Source organism: Geotrypetes seraphini, chromosome 1 (genome assembly GCF_902459505.1).
Source record: "Geotrypetes seraphini chromosome 1, aGeoSer1.1, whole genome shotgun sequence".
Classification (NCBI taxonomy): domain Eukaryota; kingdom Metazoa; phylum Chordata; class Amphibia; order Gymnophiona; family Dermophiidae; genus Geotrypetes; species Geotrypetes seraphini.
In genome coordinates, this window is record NC_047084.1 from 56,840,190 (window position 1) to 56,859,471 (window position 19,282).

At 43.3% G+C, this 19,282-nt stretch overlaps 1 protein-coding gene across 3 annotated transcripts in view; it reads right to left on the reverse strand.

Annotated features, from left to right (window-relative positions):
* The window catches only part of PARP8 (poly(ADP-ribose) polymerase family member 8), a 505,058-nt gene that overhangs the window by 38,744 nt on the left and 447,032 nt on the right, over nucleotides 1-19,282 (reverse strand). For all 3 annotated transcript variants that reach the window (XR_004538173.1, XR_004538172.1, XM_033931570.1), the window contains one exon: nucleotides 7,500-7,569. Coding sequence is in view for 1 of the 3 variants with exons in the window: in XM_033931570.1 (XP_033787461.1) it covers nucleotides 7,500-7,569 (70 nt within the window). In the remaining 2 variants the exon portion in view is untranslated. The remainder of the gene's footprint in view (nucleotides 1-7,499; nucleotides 7,570-19,282) is intronic.

The following is a 19,282-nucleotide window of genomic DNA, read 5'->3' on the forward strand; positions in this document are numbered from 1 at the left end:
ATCTTAAAAGCCAGGCAGGAACATTTGAAATGGATTCTGGAGATCATTGGGAGCCAGTGTAGTTTGGCAAGGAGTGGGGAGGCATGGTCAGATTTGCGTTTTGAAAAGATCACTTTGGCTGCAGTATTCTGGATTAGTTGGAGTCTTTGAAGACTTTTTTTGATAGATTTAAGTAGATGGCATTGCAGTAATCTAGTTTGGATAGGATGATGGATTGGACAAGGATGGCAAAATGTTGTTGGCTGAAGTAGGATCTTACTTTTCTCAGCATGTGGAGGCTGAAAAAGCATGATTTTGCCAAGGAATTGAGGTGGTCATTGAGGGAGAGAGAGGAATCGATAATGATGCCAAGGACTTTGCATGAGAATTCAAGCTGCAGTGTATCGCCTGTGGGTAGTGCGAAAAGGGTGGGCAGGTGTTCGAATTTTGGGCCGAGCCAGAGTAATTTTGTTTTTGATTTGTTTAGTTTCATCTGTGCCGAGAAGGACCAGGAGCGGAGTCTCATTATGCAAGCTGTAATGTTCTCGTGGAGGTTGGTGAGGTTCTGGTTTGTCTCAAGGAGGACAAGGATGTCATCCGCGTACGTGTAGATTGTTTCAAGGGGGGATAGTTGAAAGAGTTTCAGGGAGGACATGTAGATGTTAAAGAGAATAGGGGAATGGGGTGATCCCTGAGGGACACCGCAGGATGTTGTCCAAGGAGTGGACATGGTGCCATTTGTATTGACGGTGTAGGAGCGAGAGCATAAGAAGTTTGAGAACCACTTTAGGACGGTGGAGTCGATTCCGATCTCGGAAAGTTGGTAAAGTAGTATGTTGCGGTGGACGACATTGAAAGCAGCAGAAAGATTGAATTGTAGTAGGACAGCGAATTTGTTACGTGAATGTAGTTGTTGCACCTTTGAAATTAGGGAAACTAGGAGGGATTCGGTGCTGAAGCTGGGTCTGAAGCCATATTGGTAGGGATGGAGAATGGAGAATCTCTCGAGATAGGAAGAGAGCTGGGTAGCAACTATGGTTTCTAGGAGTTTGGTAAGTAGAGGGATATTTGCTATGGGACGGTAGTTTGACGGTAAGGAGGGGTCGAGATCGGCTTTTTTCAGAATAGGTGACAAGGCAATGTGACCCATTTTAGTGGAGAACAGGCCTGATAGTAGAGCGGAGTTAATAAGTCTCATAAGGAAGGAGATGGCCTGTGCAGGAATGTTTTCATAAAGGTGGGAGGGGAAAGGATCTAAGATGCATTTGCAGGATTTCAGTCTGAGACAGAGTTTAGAGATCTGGGGTTCAGATACGGGTTCAAATGTCATCCAGGATCTATCAGCCGGGATAGGATTTGAGTCATTGGGAGGTAGAGAGTTGTAAGAGACTACTGGGGGGAAAGAACTCCTTATGGTGGAAATCTTTTCATTGAAGAATTTAGCTAAGTCGTTTGCGGATGAGGGGGGATAGGGGAGAGGTGGAGTCAGTTTTTGAGGTTAGGTTTCGCCAGATGTAGAACAGAGTACTATTTTGATTTTTTGATCTGGTGATTTTATCTCCATAGAAATTCTTCCTTGCTTTTTTTAGTACTGTGTTATAGAACTTGATGTTGTCTCGCCAGGATTGTCTGTCTGAGGGGGATTTCGATTTTTTCCATTTCTGTTCCAGGGTTCGACATTTCTGTTTTAATTCCCTGTGGTATGGAAGGTACCAGGGAGCTTTGTGGGAGTGGGAGATAGGTTTTGTAGATAAAGGGGCAAGAGCAAGGTAGGTAGTCCCAGAAAGGGTAACCCAATTATGCCAATTGGACTCTGGGTCAGCATGTTTAGGAAAAGGGGGAAGTTGATTAAGAAATTGGGTCCAGAACAGTTCACTCGTGATTTTTTTGCGGTAGGTGATAGATTTTGTGGGCCGGGGTGGAATACCTAGATGAGACATGAAGATGGGGAGGCAGAAAGAGCCTAGAAGGTGGTCAGACCATGGGACATGGTCCCAGCGGGCCTCTTCGGCAGAAGTTTTGTGCTCAGTCAGATCGAGGAAGCTGATGATGTCTAGTGTATGTCCTTTATCGTAGGTAGGTGTGGGCGAAGGAGTGGTGAAGCCTAGGGAGGTGAGGAAGTCTTTGAATTCAGTTGTGTCCTTGCTGGTGTTATCGTCTAAGTGGAGGTTAATATCTCCAATGATCAGTAGTCTCTGGAATTTTAGGAAGGCTCTTGTTATAGTCTCTAGAACAAGTTCTGAGCATTTATTTCAGGGGATAGGAGGGCGGTAAAGTAGCAGGATGCCTAGTGGGTAGGGGTGGAGTTTGTCGTTAACAGAAGCTAATATGAATTCTAATGAGGTATGGCTGCCCTTTTCAAGGAGCTGAACATTGAAGAATGATTTGTAAAGCAGAGCTAGGCCACCTCCTTTCCAGTTGATTCTGGGTGAGAAGAGGCCATAGTAGCCAAGGGGGCAGAGTTCGTTTTGTGTGAAAGAATCATCTCTTCCTTCACTAGGTGCAGCTTGTCCCTCAAGCAACCAGGGCTGCTCCCCAAAGTTCCGTTCTCCAGGGCCCCTCCCCCTCCCTCTGGCTGGGACAGGAGAAGATTTAAAGGGACCTGCACACTCAAACTGGGACTTAGCTTTTGCAGCTTTAAAGGGGTAGTTTTTCATCTAGCACTTCTAAATAGGTTCTGTCTTTCTCTTAGGGATTCTAAACCTTCCCTTTCTAAGCTGCCGGTAGGACAAGACTCATATTCCTGAGGTTCAGGCTCAGGGTTGGCAGGGTCCCTGTTGCAGTTTGTACGGAATCTATCACCTTTCAACTTTAGTGCATGCCCTCTCGTTCTACTTACCTTGGAGAGGGTGAACAGTCTGTCTTTATCTACTAAGTCTATTCCCTTCAGTATTTTGAACATTTTGATCAAGTCCCCTCTTTTCAAGGGAGAAGAGGCCCAGTTTCTCCGATCTCTCATTGTACGGCAACTCCTCCAGCCCCTTAACCATTTTAGTCACTCTTTTCTGGACCCTTTCGAGTAGTACCGTGTCCTTTTTTGTGTACGGCAACCAGTGCTGGAAGCAGTACTCTAGGTGAGGGCCCACCATGATAACCCTCTCCCTTCTTAATCATTCCTAGCATTCTGTTCACCTTTATTGCCGCCGCCGTGCAATGCACAGACAGCTTCATCGACTTGTCAATCAGAACTCCCAAGTCTCTTTCCTGGGAGGTCTCTCCAAGTACCGCCCCTGACATCCTGTATTCGTGCATGATATTTTTGTTACCGACATGCATCAGTTTACACTTATCTACGTTGAACCTCATTTGCCATATCGATGCCCATTTCTCAAGCTTGATTATGTCACGTTGCAGATCTTCACAATCTCCCTGTGTCTTCAAAACTCTGAATAACTTTGTATCGTCCGCAAATTTTTCTTCCCAATTCTTTTTTTCAAAATTTACAATAACTGTAACAGTAAATACATTTTATACTCAAATATCACACTTAATATACTATTAATATCCATTTCAGAATTAATCCCCCCTCTCCCTAAACAATCACAATGTCCAACACATAAAATATCTATAGTAAATCCCATATCAATATACCAAAATTCATTATCATACCAGACCCCCCTTTCCCCCCCTCCCAGATGTGCATGTTTAAAGGGGAAAACAATAATTAAACATTCCAATAATTTGCTAATGGCTCCCAAGTCTCCTGAAATTTCTTGAAATTCCCTTTCTGAATGGCTAATGTTCTTTCCATTTTATACATATGACACAAGGAATTCCACCAAAAACTATAGTTAAGCCTCTTCCAATCCTTCCAATTGCTCGTAATTTGTTGTATGGCGACTTCTGTCATTATTAGTAAAAGCCTGCAAATTATTAGTATCGTCCGCAAATTTAATCACCTCACTCGTCGTACCAATGTCCAGATAGTTTATAAAGATGTTAAAGAGCACGGGTCCAAGCACCGAGCCCTGCAGCACCCTACTGATGATGCTCTTCCAGTCCGAGTATCGTCCCTTTACCCCCACTCTCTGTTTCCTATGCTCCAGCCAGTTTTTAATCCAAGTGAGTATTTCACCCTCAATTCCATGACTCGCAATTTTCCGAAGTAGTCATTCATGAGAAACCTTGTCGAACGCCTTCTGAAAATCCAGATATACAATGTAGACCGGTTTGCCCTTGTCCATCTGCCTTTTCATTCCCTCGAAGAACATAAGAACATAAGAAATGCCTGCACCGGATCAGACCTGGGGTCCATCCAGTCCGGTGATCCGCACACGCGGAGGCTCAGCCAGGCGTACCCTGACGCATACATTAGTCACTCGTATCCCTCAATGTGTCCTGCAAGAAGATGTGCGTCCAATTTTCCCTTAAATCCTGCCTTTGCTGAAATCGTGCTGGCTGGTCCTCATCAGACCGTGTCCGTCAAGGTGATCAATGATGCGGTACTTTATCAGCGCCTCTACCATCTTTCCAGGTACTGAGGTTAGGCTCACCAGTCTGTAGTTTCCCGGATCTCCCCTCGAATCCTTTTTGAAGATCGGCATAACATTCGCCACCTTCCAGTCTTCCGGAATCTTTCCTGATTTGATCGACAGGTTGGCTATTAATTGAAGCAATTCAGTTATAGTCCCTTTCAGTTCCTTGATGACCCTCTGATGGATACCATCTGGTCCCAGGGATGTATCGCTCTTTAGCCTATCAATCTGCCTGTATACCTCTTCTAGACTGACCGTAAGCCCTATCAGTTTCCCATCTTCATTTCCAGCATAGAGCAGTAAATACGAATGCAAAAAATGTGATCAGTTTGTCGGCGATTTCTTTATCTTCCTTTAGCACTCCCTTTATTCCATGGTCATCCAATGGCCCCACCGCTTCCTTCGCGGGTCGTTTCCCCTTAATGTATCGAAAGACAAGCTTAAAGTTTTTTGCCTCCTTGTCTATTTTTAACTCGTAGTCTCTTTTGGCCTCTTTTACCGCCTTATGGCACCTGCGTTGTTGTTGTTTGTGCTTATTCCAGTTTTTGTCCATTTTTGACCTTTTCCATTCCTTAAATGCAATTTTCTTGCCTCTGATCGCTTCCTTCACCTCTACAGTGAGCCATGCCGGTTCTTTGTTCTTTTTCCTCTTGGATCCTTTGTTGATATGCGGTATATGCAGATTTTGCGCCTTGTTGACTGTGTCCTTAAAAAGGGACCAAGCTTGCTCTAGCGTTTTTACAGTGCTTATCCTCTTCTTAATCTTCTTCCCCACCATGAGTCTCATCCCTTCGTAATTTCCCTTTTGAAAGTTCAGCGCTGTGGCCGTCTGACCGTCTGGACTGGTGTTTCTCCCCTGCGTCCAGGTTGAAGTGGATCATATTGTGAATGCTGCTTCCCAGTGTCCCCTCTACTTCTACACCTCGTGCCGGTCCTCGCAGTCCATTCAGAATTAAATCCAGAATTGCATTTCCTCTTGTATTTTCCTTGACAAGTTTTTCCAGGAAGTTTGGGGCCTATTGACGTCTTTTATGGATTTGTTATATTTGTCTGTTATTTCTGTTGTTATAATATACACGCATCCGGGGGGGAGGGGGTATATCTTTTGTGTGGTTTATTCCCTGATGAAAATGTTGGCTGGGAGATGGGGTTTATTTGAGACCCCATCACTCCAGCACTGGCAGCTGTACACTGGTTGCCCGTTTGAAACTGCGGTGTCTTCAAAGTTCTGACACTAGCCTTCAAATTGTTTGATAATATGGTCCCAGCCTAAGTGTCAGAAAATCTATCAACCTATATCCCAAATCAGCCACTAAGATCATAAGGTGAAAGAAGACTTACCACTCCGCCAGTACAAACTGATCAGTTAGAAAGTGCCCACAAGTCTACTCTCTCTTTCTACCTGATTATAGAATGGAATCCCATCTACAATCAGTTCATGGGAGGATTACTCCATTTCAGGAAAGCAGTAAAAACCCATCTGTTTATCTAGTACTTACCACAAAGATTGACCCTAAATCAGTTCCGACTAAGCTCTCCATTTATGGCAACCTATGATGACTTCCTATAATTTGTAAGAAACTGCTAACCCTGTCTTGCTACTATAAATAGTCCCAACACCTATGTTAGATTTGGGAATAACTGTTCATTCTGTCTTGCTACTGTAAATTATCCTAATACCTATGTTAAATCTGTCCCATATGTTAGATTTGGGAGTAATTGTTCAAGTTGTCCTGCTATTATAAAAATAGTCCAATCACCTATGTTAGATCTGTCCTTTTATGTATGGGAATTGTCCCACCACTGTAAGAAGTCTGAGCTCATTCTGTCATCACTATTAAAAATCACTCTCAAACTATCTTCTCGCTTATCTCTATTAGAAGTCTTTACTCAAACTTTCTTATAGCTAAGTTAATTTGTAACCCATTCTGGGCTCTTTTAGGAAGATGGGTTAGAACAGTGTTCTTCAACCACCGGTCCATGGACAGGTGCTGGTCCGCACAAATTTTCTGTCGGTCCACAGGGCCGGCACATGCTTTGGGCTTGAGATAGTGTTCTTCAGCCACCAGTCCACGGTGCAATCAATGTGGTGTTGTTTTCGGGTCAACTCCCTCTTCCGCAGTGCTGCAGTGCAAAAAGCCGTGGGCAGATGCTCCTACGCGTGTCCTGCGCCTGAACCGGAAGCCTTCTTTCTGATGTCGCAACGTCAGAGGGAAGGCTTCCAGATGAGGCACGGGACATGCGAGGAGCTGCTGCCCACAGCTTTGTGCATCGCATCACTGAGGAAGAGGGAGCCGGCCCGAAGATAACACCCGGGGGGGGGGGGGGAAGCATAAAATGGCCAGGCAGGAGCAGGCCAGAAGGCAAGGCACAGCAGGGAGGGAGGGAGACAACAACAGTAGGGGGAATGATTTTATTTTTTAATTTAGTGATTGATTTACATCTGCTGTCTGTTCAGGAAGAAATGCATTTGTTCCTTTTACTCTGGGGTTGCACTGCATGCAAAATCTTGCATCTTAGAGTTTGTTTGTATATATTAGTACTTTTAGTTTTTGGTCCCATATTTGCATGGGGTTATCTGTGTTCTGATAGGAATGAATATTGAGAAGCATACAGTGTGCTTTTTGTAGTTTAATTTTGTGGTTAACCATTGTGTTGTTAATATGATTATATTGTGTCTGTATATATGAAAAATGAAAAGAAAAAATGGTGTTACAATTAGTACCATTATGGGGGCGGGATCTGGGGTGGAGATTGGGTGGAGATGGGCAGGGTCTGGCCCATGACTTAGCCCAGTGTTCTTCAACTGCCAGTCCACAAAATAATTATTTTATTTCCGCCAGTTCATAGGTGTCAAAAGGTTGAAGAACACTGGGTTAGAAATAGTAAATAAATAAATAAATAAATTTCTTAACTGTCCTGTTGCTGATTGCCTTGTTATAAGATCCACCTTGACCCCTAAGGGGAATGGGCAGAATACAAAAATATTAAGATTAGATTAGACTAGATATGCAAACAAATTAGAACATCATAATACATACATACCTGAGTAACCAAATGATATACTTGACAGTGGACTAAGGTAGATTCCGTTTCCATACATTGCACCATGGAGCTGAAAGAGAACATATCTCACTGTAAATCCATTTTAAAGTATGGTTAGGATCTAGAAACATGAAATGAAAACAAAAAGTTGAGAATAGAGATACTTAGCACACCATTGTTCCTTTCTTAATAGTAATATTTTATTGTAGCAGAAATATCCAATATAGTGTGGAGATAATACAATAAAAGTTATAATAAATGGACTAAGTCAATAATAGGTTTGATATTCGGCTCAACTCCTAAATTAAAGCTCCTTTCTTAGCTTCATAAATTTGTGCCATATTTTCAGACAAACATATAAGCATAAGTTTTCTGCTGAAAATTCATCTTAATTTAGAAACATAAAAGATATGCTTTACGCTTATAAAAGTATGTCTTTCTTTCATTTGGCTAGATTTATGAGCCTAGTGCTGAACCAGGGCTAGCCTCCTAACCTTTTTCCTGCCCTAAATCTACCCCATTATCTATAACATTTTATGTTCCTAAATTTAAGAATTTAGTAAAATTTTGAATATAAAAGTTATGCATTCAGTCAGTCATGGGATATTTTTAGAGGTCAATTTACGTGAAGTAGTGTGGAAATATTATGCATTGTGGGTATGGGGGTATATATTTCACATGACTGCTTATAAGCTATTCAATGCATTATCAGTGCTGCGGTTTTTCTGCAGCCTTATCTGTTTGTAGCCCTAGTAATTACAGCTGCTCTCTGCACCTATTTGAGCTAGAGAGTTTCAAAGGGAACTGATACACTGGACAGACCTGCTGATTTCAGCAACTGCCAGAGCCCAGGTCAAGAGTTATAGCAGTTTCTAGTAGAAGCCAAGGTAGCTCTTTGATTTGCTGAAGGGGTGGGATACTACCAGTAGATACACCCCCAAAGAAGATTTAGGCTCTGCTTTTGGCACTTAAATTGTCTTTTGGATTCTCTCCTGCCATTGGCCATCTAATCTGAGGGAAAGCCCCTTCAATTTGCCTATTACCTGAAGCTGACCACCTGAGAGAAATAGATTTAAGTCTATTTATACTACCCAGGTAAGACTACCAGGTATACTACCCAGGTGAGCTAGAGCTGCCTGATTCAAATTGATTCACCAATTTACTTTGGGTGAATCGATCTGATTTTCTGAAAAAAACAGAAACATGATGGCAGATAAAGGCCAAATGGCCCATCTAGTCTGCCATCCGCAGTAACCATTATCTCCTTCTCTCTCCGAGAGATCCCAAGTGCCTATCCCAGGCCCTTTTGAATTCAGACACAGTCTCTGCCTCCACCACCTCTTCTGGGATACTGTTCCATGCATCTACCACCCTTTCGAGAAATGGGCCGCGACATGGCAAATGAGGTTCAACGTGGATAAGTGTAAGGTAATGCATGTCGATAACAAAAATCTTATATACGAACACAGGATGTCCGGTGCAGTACTTGGAGAGACTCCCCTAAGAAAGAGACTTGGGAGTACTTGTCAACAAGTTAATGAAGCTGTCCACGAATGTGTGGCGGCGGCGGCGAAAAGAGTGAACAGAATACTAGGAATGATTAAGAAAGGGATCACGAACAGATCGGAGAAGGTTATCATGCCGCTAAACCGGGCCATGGTATGCCCTCACCTGGAATACTGCGTCCACCACTGGTCGCCATACATGAAGAAGGACACAGTACTACAGAAAAGGGTCCAGAGAAGAGCGACTAAAATGGTTAAGGGGCTGGAGGAGTTGCCATACAGTGAGAAATTAGAGAAACTGGGCCTGTTCTCCCTTGAAAAGAGGAGACCGAGAGGGAACATGATCAAAATATTCAAGATAATGAAGGGAATAGACTTAGTAGATAAAGACAGGTTGTTCACCCTCTCTAAGGTAAAGAGAACGAGAGGGCTCTCTCTAAAGTTAAAAGGGGATAGATTCCATGCAAACGTAAGGAAGTTCTTCTTCACCCAGAGTGGTAGAAAACTGGAACGCTCTTCCGGAGGCTGTTATAGGGGAAAACATCCTCCAGGGATTCAAGACAAAATTAGACAAGTTCCTGCTGAACCAGAACGTACGCAGGCAAGGCTAGTCTCAGTTAGGGCACTGGTCTTTTACCTAAAGGTCGCCGCGTGAGCGGACTGCTGGGCACGATGGACCACTGGCCTGACCCAGCAGTGGGAATTCTTATGTTCTTATGAGTAGACAGTCTGATGTGTGCTTACAACGGCCCCCAGCTTCAAAATTTGTCCCGGCCCTGATCCCAAACAAATAAATTCTTTATATACCCCTTCTTCCATTATCCGGGCAGGATCTAGGCATTCACTGAGCACCCCATTTAACCAACGGGCTTACATGACATAACTGTCAAATTTACACAAATTAAAACTAAATCCAGATAAATCCAAATTTCTTCTGTCATACCCATGCACCTGTTCTTCCCAGTCCAATTATGATATCAGCGACTACAGTCAAAGCTATTGATTCCATTAAGGTTCTAGGGGCAACATTACAGTACTTTGTCCTTCCATTGCACATACCGTGTTTCCCCCAAAAAGGCACTAGGTCTTATTTTCAGGTAGGGCTTTTTTTTGTAAATGATCATCTCTTCTTTCCTCTCCTTCACCCCAATTCTTCCTCTTTGCTTTCCCCCACATGTGCAACATCTTTCCTCCCCTCTCACCCATCCCCTTGTGCCTTCCCTCTGCAGCATCTTTCTATCCCTCCATCCCTCCCATCCCCCTGTGCAGCAGAACCCTTGCCAAGCTTCCATCCTTCCCTCGCTCCCATCCTCCTGTGCAGAACCCTTGCCCAGCTTCTAACCTTCCCTCCCTCCCATACCTCGTACAGCAGAACCCTTGAGCACTTGCCACTGCATCCGCTGCGCAGCTGAACCGCCGATGACCCTATATCCTTCCCTCCCCACCGATCCCCACCAACTGTGACCATCAGACCAGCAGCACTCACAGGCTGCTTCGCGGCCTTCTTGCTGGGGCCATCTGTGTAGTGATGACATCAACAGTACACAGATAATGTAGATGGGTTTAAAAAAAGGTTTGAACAAGTTCCTGGAGGAAAAGTCCATAGTCTGCTATTGAGACAGACATGGGAGAAGCCCTGCGATCGGTAGCATGGAATATTGCTAATATTTGGGGTATTGCTAGGTACTTGTGACCTGGATTGGCCACTATGGAAACAGGATACTGGGTTAGATGGATCACTGGTCTGATCCAGTATGGTTATTCTTATGTTAATGGGAGTAGGCTGTTTGTATTGAAGTGTGTGTTTTAACATTGCTTTAAAGCAGGGATCTCAAAGACCCTCCTTGAGGGCCGCAATCCAGTCGGGTTTTTTTGGATTTCCCCAATGAATATGCACTGAAAGCAGTGCATGCACATATATCTCATGCAAATTCATTGGGGAAATCCTGAAAACCCGACTAGATTGCAGACCTCAAGGAGGGACTTTGAGACCCCTGCTTTAAAGTATGTAAGCAGACTTTAGGGTCTATACTTTTAAGTCAGGCTCCCAGTGTTCATTGTTTTAGACATGCTGGGCCAATGTTTTACCCCCCATGCCCCCATCTTTTCTGCTTTTTTCTGAGCTCAGTAGTTATTTTATTCCATGATTCTAGCTACTGCATGCCTATAAAGAGGACTATACCCCTTCAAGTTTTTCACCATTCCTTCCTTATAATAAATAGTTCTATATATAATAATAAAATGCTAGCCGCGCATGCGCACTCTCACCGCGTGTTCCCTGAGATCTGATCTGTCGCGCTGTGCCAGCAAGAGTGCGCATGCGCGCTTAGTACGTCACTGGTGGGAGACGGACTGCACCTTACCCTGTCACAGAGGGAGTGAACGTGGAGTTCTGCCGTCCCTCAAACGTAAGTCTCCTCCTTTGCCCGACTCCGGCCTCTGCCCCTCACCATGCTTCAGTCTGTAGCAAACCCCAGAAGTTTTAGTTGCTCCTCTCACACCCCCAACGCCGCCGGGACAGAGCTGCGGGGCTGGAGCTGCTTGGCCCTCCTCGGCCACCCGTGAAGTGTGAGCAAAGCACAGCCCGGCCCCTCCCACCAGGCGGGACATGGCGAGAGAGACATCCGGGACCGAAGGAGCAGAAATCTCAGCTTGGGGAGCCGCAGCTCCACCTCTTCCGACCCCACCGCTCCTCCTCTTCGGGCAGCAGCAGCGTTTAAAATTCGCTGCTGTTGCCGGCTTCAGGCCTTCCTCTCTGGCGGGTCCTGTCTACTTCATGTTTTCATGAAGACAGGAACTGCCAGAGAGGAAGACCTGAAGCCGGCAACAGCAATTAATTGTAAATGCTGCTGCTGCTGCCCGACTAGGAAGCCATTGTCAGAAAAAGAATTTAAAATTTAATTTAAAAAATATATATCTCAAGATACTGGGAAGAATGCAAATTGTTGTTAAAGAACATATGAGCTATGAATCTGTAATATGAGAGAGGGCTCAGCTTTTGAAGTAATAAGTATAGGTTATCCAGAGTAACCAGTTCTCTCATTCCTCTAGATCATTGCGCCACCTGAAGTTCAAAGAGGAAAGGGAGCAGAGGGGGAGAGAATGGTTAGGCATGGAGGTAAGGAGGAAGGTATGGGGGGGAGGAAAATGCTGCACAGGGAAGTGGGGTGGGAGGGAAATGCTGCAGCACAGAGAAATGGAGGGGAAGAAAAAGGAAGGGAGGCATACTGCTGGACAGGGGGAGCAGGAAAAAAGGGTTGATGGACAGGGGAAGAGGTGCTGATGGACGGGGGGGGCAGAAAAAGGAAGGGAGGCGTACTGCTGGACAGGGGGAGCAGGAAAAAGGGGTTGATGGACAGGGGAAGAGGTGCTGATGGACAGGGGGGGCAGAAAAATGAAGGGAGGCCTACTGCTGGACAGGGGGAGCAGGAAGGAGATGATGATGGACAGGGGGGAGGTAAAACAAAGGGAGAAGGGCTGCTGCTGGATAAGGTGAGCAGTGATGGGGTGGTGGAGGACACAGGGGAGGTAAAAGGAAGGGAGAATGGACAGGTAAAGCAGGTGGTGGTGGACAGCCAAGGAAAAAAAAAAAGAAAGAAAGAAAGACAGAAATACAGAAAGCGGCTAAGGAGAGAGAAAAAGAAATAAAGACAGACACACACACACACACACATATATTCTAGCACCCATTAATTTAACGGGCTATAAGACTAGTTAATTTATAAAAATACAACATTATCCTCAACAAGTGTTGAACTGACTCTCCCAGTTCTCTGAGCCCTCAGAGAAACACTGGTAGATGGTGGACCAGTAGAAATTGCTTCAATTCTGTGAAAGTAACTGAACTGTAAGCTTATTTTCTTTAAGTTTGCGTTAAAGGGAGGGGGCGTGGCTTGGCGAGCATGTCAGACCCAGTTTGTGAGTGCCCTTTTCACAAACAGCCTTTTTAAATGCAGAATATCCAGTTTCCTTAACTGGACAAGCCATATCATCCATCTTAATCCATGCAGATGTCATTATCCAAGTATAGTAAGTCAGAATCATCGACTGCCTCTCCTCCAAGTGGCAAATGGCCTAAACATGATCCAGGCATGCCAGAAAAAATGGCGCCAAGAACTAGAGTCTCAAATAGACTTTTTAACTTCTGAAATACGTGCATTTAAAACTATCATGCAAAAACAAGTTGAAGAATCAAAATTGATTTGAACCTAGATGCACAATTCACTGATGCTAGGCATTGTTTCAATGCTATTGAGGAACAAACTAGAGAATACTCCACCAAATATGCTATTCTCAAACACCATGATCAAGAGATTGTTAATTTAAAAAGGGAATTGGAAGATCTCTCCAAAAGAAGTCGCCAAAACAATATCAGAATTCAAGGCCTTCCTGAAGGATTGGAAGGTTCTGATACCATTTCTTTTCTGACTACATTGATTCCCTTATTACTTGGCCCGAAATTCGATACTTTCTAGAAAAAGAGCGTGTACATCGGGTGACTTCTCGAATCTCTGCAAATCAGAAGCCTCCTAGACCTATGGTAGCTAAAATTTTATGTTTTCAACCTGCTTTGAAAATTCTAACCATAGCTAAAACACATCAGCAACTGCTTTACCAAGAAAAGAAACTTATTGGTTCCTGATTTTACAAAATCCATTGCTGCTAGTAGAAAACCAAACATATTTAAAAGATATTGGTGCCAAATTTGGCTTCATGTATCCTGTGCGTATCAAAATCACACACAACTGAACTACTACCTATATTGATCCTACTGAAATTCAGAAATTTATTGACTATCAAATTGCAGTAACTACACTCTTATGATAAACACATAAATCCCACTGACAATTAACTAAATGAACATACATTTAATAATGGAAGCTTCATTCCTTTTCCTAATACCGTTTGTTGATGATCCTCATCCTGCTGTTATCTCCAACCATGACTTTAAGCTCACTCTTTAGATTTCCATTTGACTATCATTGCATCCCTAACTTTTTCAGAGAAGTGCTTTCCAGGCTTATTTGTTATTTCAAGAATATCTATTTATTGTTCTAATGCTCCTTTCAGGACCTTTTACATATATTCTTGGAAACTGTTATTTCTCTATGATTTTCTAGGTTATACTGATAGTATTACTGATAATCTAAATGCTGGATTTATATGTTATTTCCTTAAATGATAACAGGTTAAACCACTGTATCAAACGAAAAAAAATCTCCAATTATCTGGCTTCCTTTCGTCCAGATAGCACAGTTACTTACCGTAACAGGTGTTATCTGGGGATGGCAGACAAATATTCTCACATATGGGTGATGTCATCCACAGAAGTTTGACAAGTGAACTGTTCCTTTAAGTTTGAAAAACTTTGCAACTGCCCATGCACAAGTGTCTTCCCACCCGATGTCAGTTCCATAGGCAAGCTGAGAAGCCAACTGGGGGGAGGTGGGTGGGATGTGAGAATATTTACCTGCTGTCCCCAGATAACACCTGTTACGGTAAATAACTGTGCTTTATCCTAGGACAGGCAGGCAATATATTTTCACATATGTGACTCCCTAGCTTACTGCAATGGGATGGAAGGAGAGTTGGCCAAATTAATGGACTTGAGAGGGAGAGATGGGGAGAAGATGGATGGGTGAAAAAAAACTTCCTTGCATTTGTTTTGAACTTGGTGGAGGGGGAAGATAGATGGAGGGGGAGATGGACTTGGAGGAGATCATGGAGGGATAAAATAAATAATGGATTTAAAAACAGGAGAGGGATAAAGATAATAATAATAATAATAATTTTATTTTTGTATACCGCCATACCCAGGGAGTTCTAGGCGGTTCACATCAATTAAACAGAACTTAATAAGAAATTACAATAAACTATCTTTACAAGTAAAGAAGGTATTGGAACAAAATTAACAAGAAATTACAATTGATCATGGTTACAGTTGATCATAATTACAGGCAATGAGGTGATAAAGATGGGCATGCGAGGGGGGAATGAGTAGGTCATTGGAGTTAGTAAGATGGGGGAGATCAAAAAGAGGGGGGAGGGGACCGGGATAGTTGGGTCGTTTGAGGGAGGGGAGAGAGAAATGGAAGAGATGGGATTAGGGATATTGAGCGTGGAATAAATGCGTTTTGAGTGTTTTTCGGAAATCAAGGTAGGAGTGGGCCTTGAGCAGAATTTGGGCTAGCCAAGTGTTCTGTTTGGCTGCCTGGAAGGTGAAGGTTTTGTCAAAGAACCTTTTGAGGTGACAAAGTTTTAGGGAGGGGAAGGCGAAAAGATTAATTCTGCGGGAGTTCTTTTTGTTGCAGTTCAGGATGAAATGAGGGGTGAGGTAGCTCGGAGATAGCCCAAAGACAGTTTTGTAACAGAAGCACGCAAACTTGAATAGGATTCTAGATTCAAGGGGTAGCCAATGTAGTTTGTGGTAAAAAGGGGTGATGTGGTCCCATTTGTTTAAGCCAAATATAAGGCGAACGGCGGTGTTCTGGATAAGTTTCAGTCTCCTGATGGTTTTCTTCGTGGAGGCCAGATAAATGATGTTGCAGTAGTCTAGGATGCTGAGAATGGAGGATTGAGTCAACAGGCGGAATGAGGTGTCGTCGAAGTATTTTTTTATGGTGCGTAGTTTCCAAAGAACTGAAATGCATTTCCTGACCGTAATATCAGTATGTTTTTCCAGGGATAGATGTTTGTCTAGGATGACTCCCAATACTTTTAAGGTTTGTTCGATGGGGAAGGCCATACCTTTCACTTGGATTGTGGTGTCTTTGATTTTGTCGTTGGGGGTAGCTAGGAAGAATTTGGTTTTGTCAGGATTTAATTTTAGTCTGTGGGATAGCATCCAGAGTTCTATCTGAGTAAGTGAGCTTGAAAGAGAGGTGAGCAACTCTGGAGTGAAGCTGGTTAGTGGGATGACTATTGTAATGTCATCTGCGTAGATGAAGAATTTGAGCTTGAGGTTTTGCAGGAGGTTTTCCAGGGAGGCGAGGTAGATGTTAAACAGGGTGGGGGAGAGGGGGGAGCCCTGTGGGACCCCACAGGCATTATCCCAGCTGTATGAGAGGGAGTCATTCTTGAATACCCTGTATGATCTATTTTTTATAAATCCGCGGAACCAATTGAGGACTTGGCCAGAGATGCTGATGTAGGTAAGGCAGTCTAGGAGGATGGAGTGGTCTACGAGGTCGAATGCACTGCTAAGATAAGATGGTGGACAATGGGATTTAGGAAGGGAAGGAAAAGATAGAGAGAGAAGTTGGACACAAGGGATGATATAGGGGGGATAGAGATACTGGATAGGAGGGTAGTTAGAAAGAGAAAGGGAGAACTGGTGGGGAAGGGGGGAGAGATGCTAGATGAAAGGGTAGTTGAGAAAAGGAGAGATGGTGGATCTGGGGATGGTGGGGGTCGATTGCTGCAGCTACGGGAATAGAGATGAAAAAAAAGGAAAGATGCCAGACCTCCGGGAGAGGGAAGGGAAATGGAAGGGGAGGACAGAGATGGAAGATGGATGGTTAGCACAAAGAAAGAAAGAGACCCCTTGAAAAGCGAGTTATCAGAAGACGTTTGTTGCAGAGCCTGGGTCCAACATGATTTGAAAAATAACCAGACAACAAAAGATAGAAAAAATCATTTTATTTTCTATTTTGTGATTATAATATGTCAGATTTGAAATTTGTATCCTGCCAGAGCTGGTATTAGACCACGAATGTGAGCTAAGATTTAACAGAGAGAGGAAAAGTCTTTTTTGTTTGCTTATTTTTTTTACACCACAGCGCCAGTGTGGTTAGGAGAGGGCAAAGGGGGTGAAGAGGCTATAAAAATTTGACGTTGGAACTAAATGCTAATTGAATGCCGCAGTGCTGGCCCTGAAGCAGCAGACAAACAGTGAGTCCGCGAAACGCTGGCCGCGTCGGCTTGTGCAATACTGGCTTGTGCAACTATTTGAGCACTGCTGAAAAAAAGATATCCAGAGACAAGCGCTGTTTAAAGATAAATAGCTTGTCATTTTTTCAAATCCTTAATAGTGCATACAATGTGGGCAAATTTGCACTGATAGTGAGGTTTTCTATAAAATGAATTAAAATAAAATGAACTAAAAGTATATATAAAAAAAAAGTTTTCTACAAGAAATATTTTAAGATTAAATTATTAAAGTTTATATGTTTTAAAACCTAAGCGGTCAATGATTGGAGCAGTGAGCTAAATTGCTACGCTGATCACTCGAGTTTGTGATATAAATACCATGCGTAGTCTCCAGTTCTGAGACCGTGGTAGAAGAGTGTGATGCACTTCATGGTTATAGTGGTATGCTAGTTTGTTTCCATTTATAAAATAAACCCACCAGGATGTTTGGAAAAAAAACACCAAATTGGGCAGGAAAATCGAATTGAAAAGTCGATTCAATAGGCTGAATCAAATTGAAAATTTTTTTCCTGAATCGGGCAGCACTATTCTGGGCTGCTTCCACAAAGCATGAGCCCGCCTCCTTCAGTCTGAGGAGAGCAGTGGCCATATTTGCTAAGCACATGCTAGAGTGAGAGCCAAATGGTCCATCTATTCTGCCCAACCCTACCCACTCTTTAAATTACTGATTTTCCTTCTTCTTAGCTATTGCTGGGCCAGAACCTAAAGATCTGCCCGGCTCTATGCTTAGGTTCCATCTACTGAAGTCTCCATCAAAGCTCACTTCAGCCCATCTAAACCGTCCCAGCCATCGAACCCCTTCCCCAGCCCATCCTCAACCAAACAGCCATATACGGACATAGACCGTGCAAGTCTGCCCAGTACTGGCCTTAATATTTTCTGATTCAAAATCCTCTGTGTTCATCTCCACCACCTCCCTCGGGAGCGCATTCCATGCATCCACCACCCTCTCCATAAAGAATTTCCCTACATTGCTCTTGAGTCTACCACCCCTCAATCTCAAATTAAGTCCTCTGGTATTACCATTTTCTTTCCTCTGGAAAAGATTTTGGTCTACATTAACACTTTTTAAGTATTTGAACATCTGAATCATATCTCCCCTGTCCCTCCTTTCCTCTAGGGTAGGGCTAGGCAATTCCGGTACTTGAGAACCGGAGCCAGGTCAGTTTTCAGGATATCCACAATATATCTCATGCATATTTATTTGCATCTCAAGGAGGCAGTGCATTCAAATCCATCTCATACGTATTCATTGTGGATATCCTGAAAACCTGACCTGACTCCGGCTCTCGAGGACCGGAATTGCCTACCCCTGCTCTAGTGTATACATATTCAGGGCTTCCAGTCTCTCCTCATATGCCATTTGACGCAAACCTTCTACCATTTTTGTTGCCCTCCTCTGGACCGCTTCAAGTCTTCTTATGTCCTTCATCAGATAAGATCTCCAAAACTGAACACAATACTCCAAGTGGGTTCTCACCAACGAACTGTACAGAGGCATCAACACATTCTTTCTTCTACTGGTTGCACCTCTCTTTATACAGCCCAGCCTTTAGATCTTCAGACACTATCACCCCCAAAATCCCTCTCCCCATCCGTGCATATCAGCCTCTCACCTCCCAAGACATATGGCTCCTTCCAATTTCTAATTCCCAAATGCATTACTCTGTACTTCTTTGCATTGAATTTTAGTTGCCAGATATTAGAACATTTCTCTAACTTTTGCAGATCCTTTTTCATTTTTTCTACTCCCTCCTCGGTGTCCTTTTTTTACTAATTTTACTTCGATGTATTTTAAACAATCTTTCTCTCCCCTATTTTCCCTCTGTCTCATGTAGTTAACCTACATTCGTCTAGGATTTTTTTAAAATATTTGATAAAATATTGCTTTTATTTATTTTAATTGTTTTTTTTGCAATTTTTATTTTGTACACCGTTTAGACACTTATTTTGATAGACGGTATATCAAAAATAAAGAAACTTGAAACTACTCTATTATAGATCTTGGCATCATCCGCAAAAAAACAAACTTTTCCTGCCAACCCTTCAGCAATGTCAGTCATGAACATATTGAACAGGACTGGCTCCAGCACCGAACCCTGAGGGACTCCACTACTCACCTTTCCTTCCTCCAAGCGACTTCCATTAACCACCACTCTCTGGCGTCTGTCCGTCAACTAGTTTCTAATACAATTCAACACTTTGGGTCCTAACTTCAGCCCATCAAGTTTGTTCAAGAGCCTCCTATGAGGAACCATAAGAACAGCCTTACTGGGTCAAACCAATGGTCCATAAAGCACAGTAGCCCACTCTCACAGTTGCCAATCCAGGTCACTAGTGCTTGGCCAA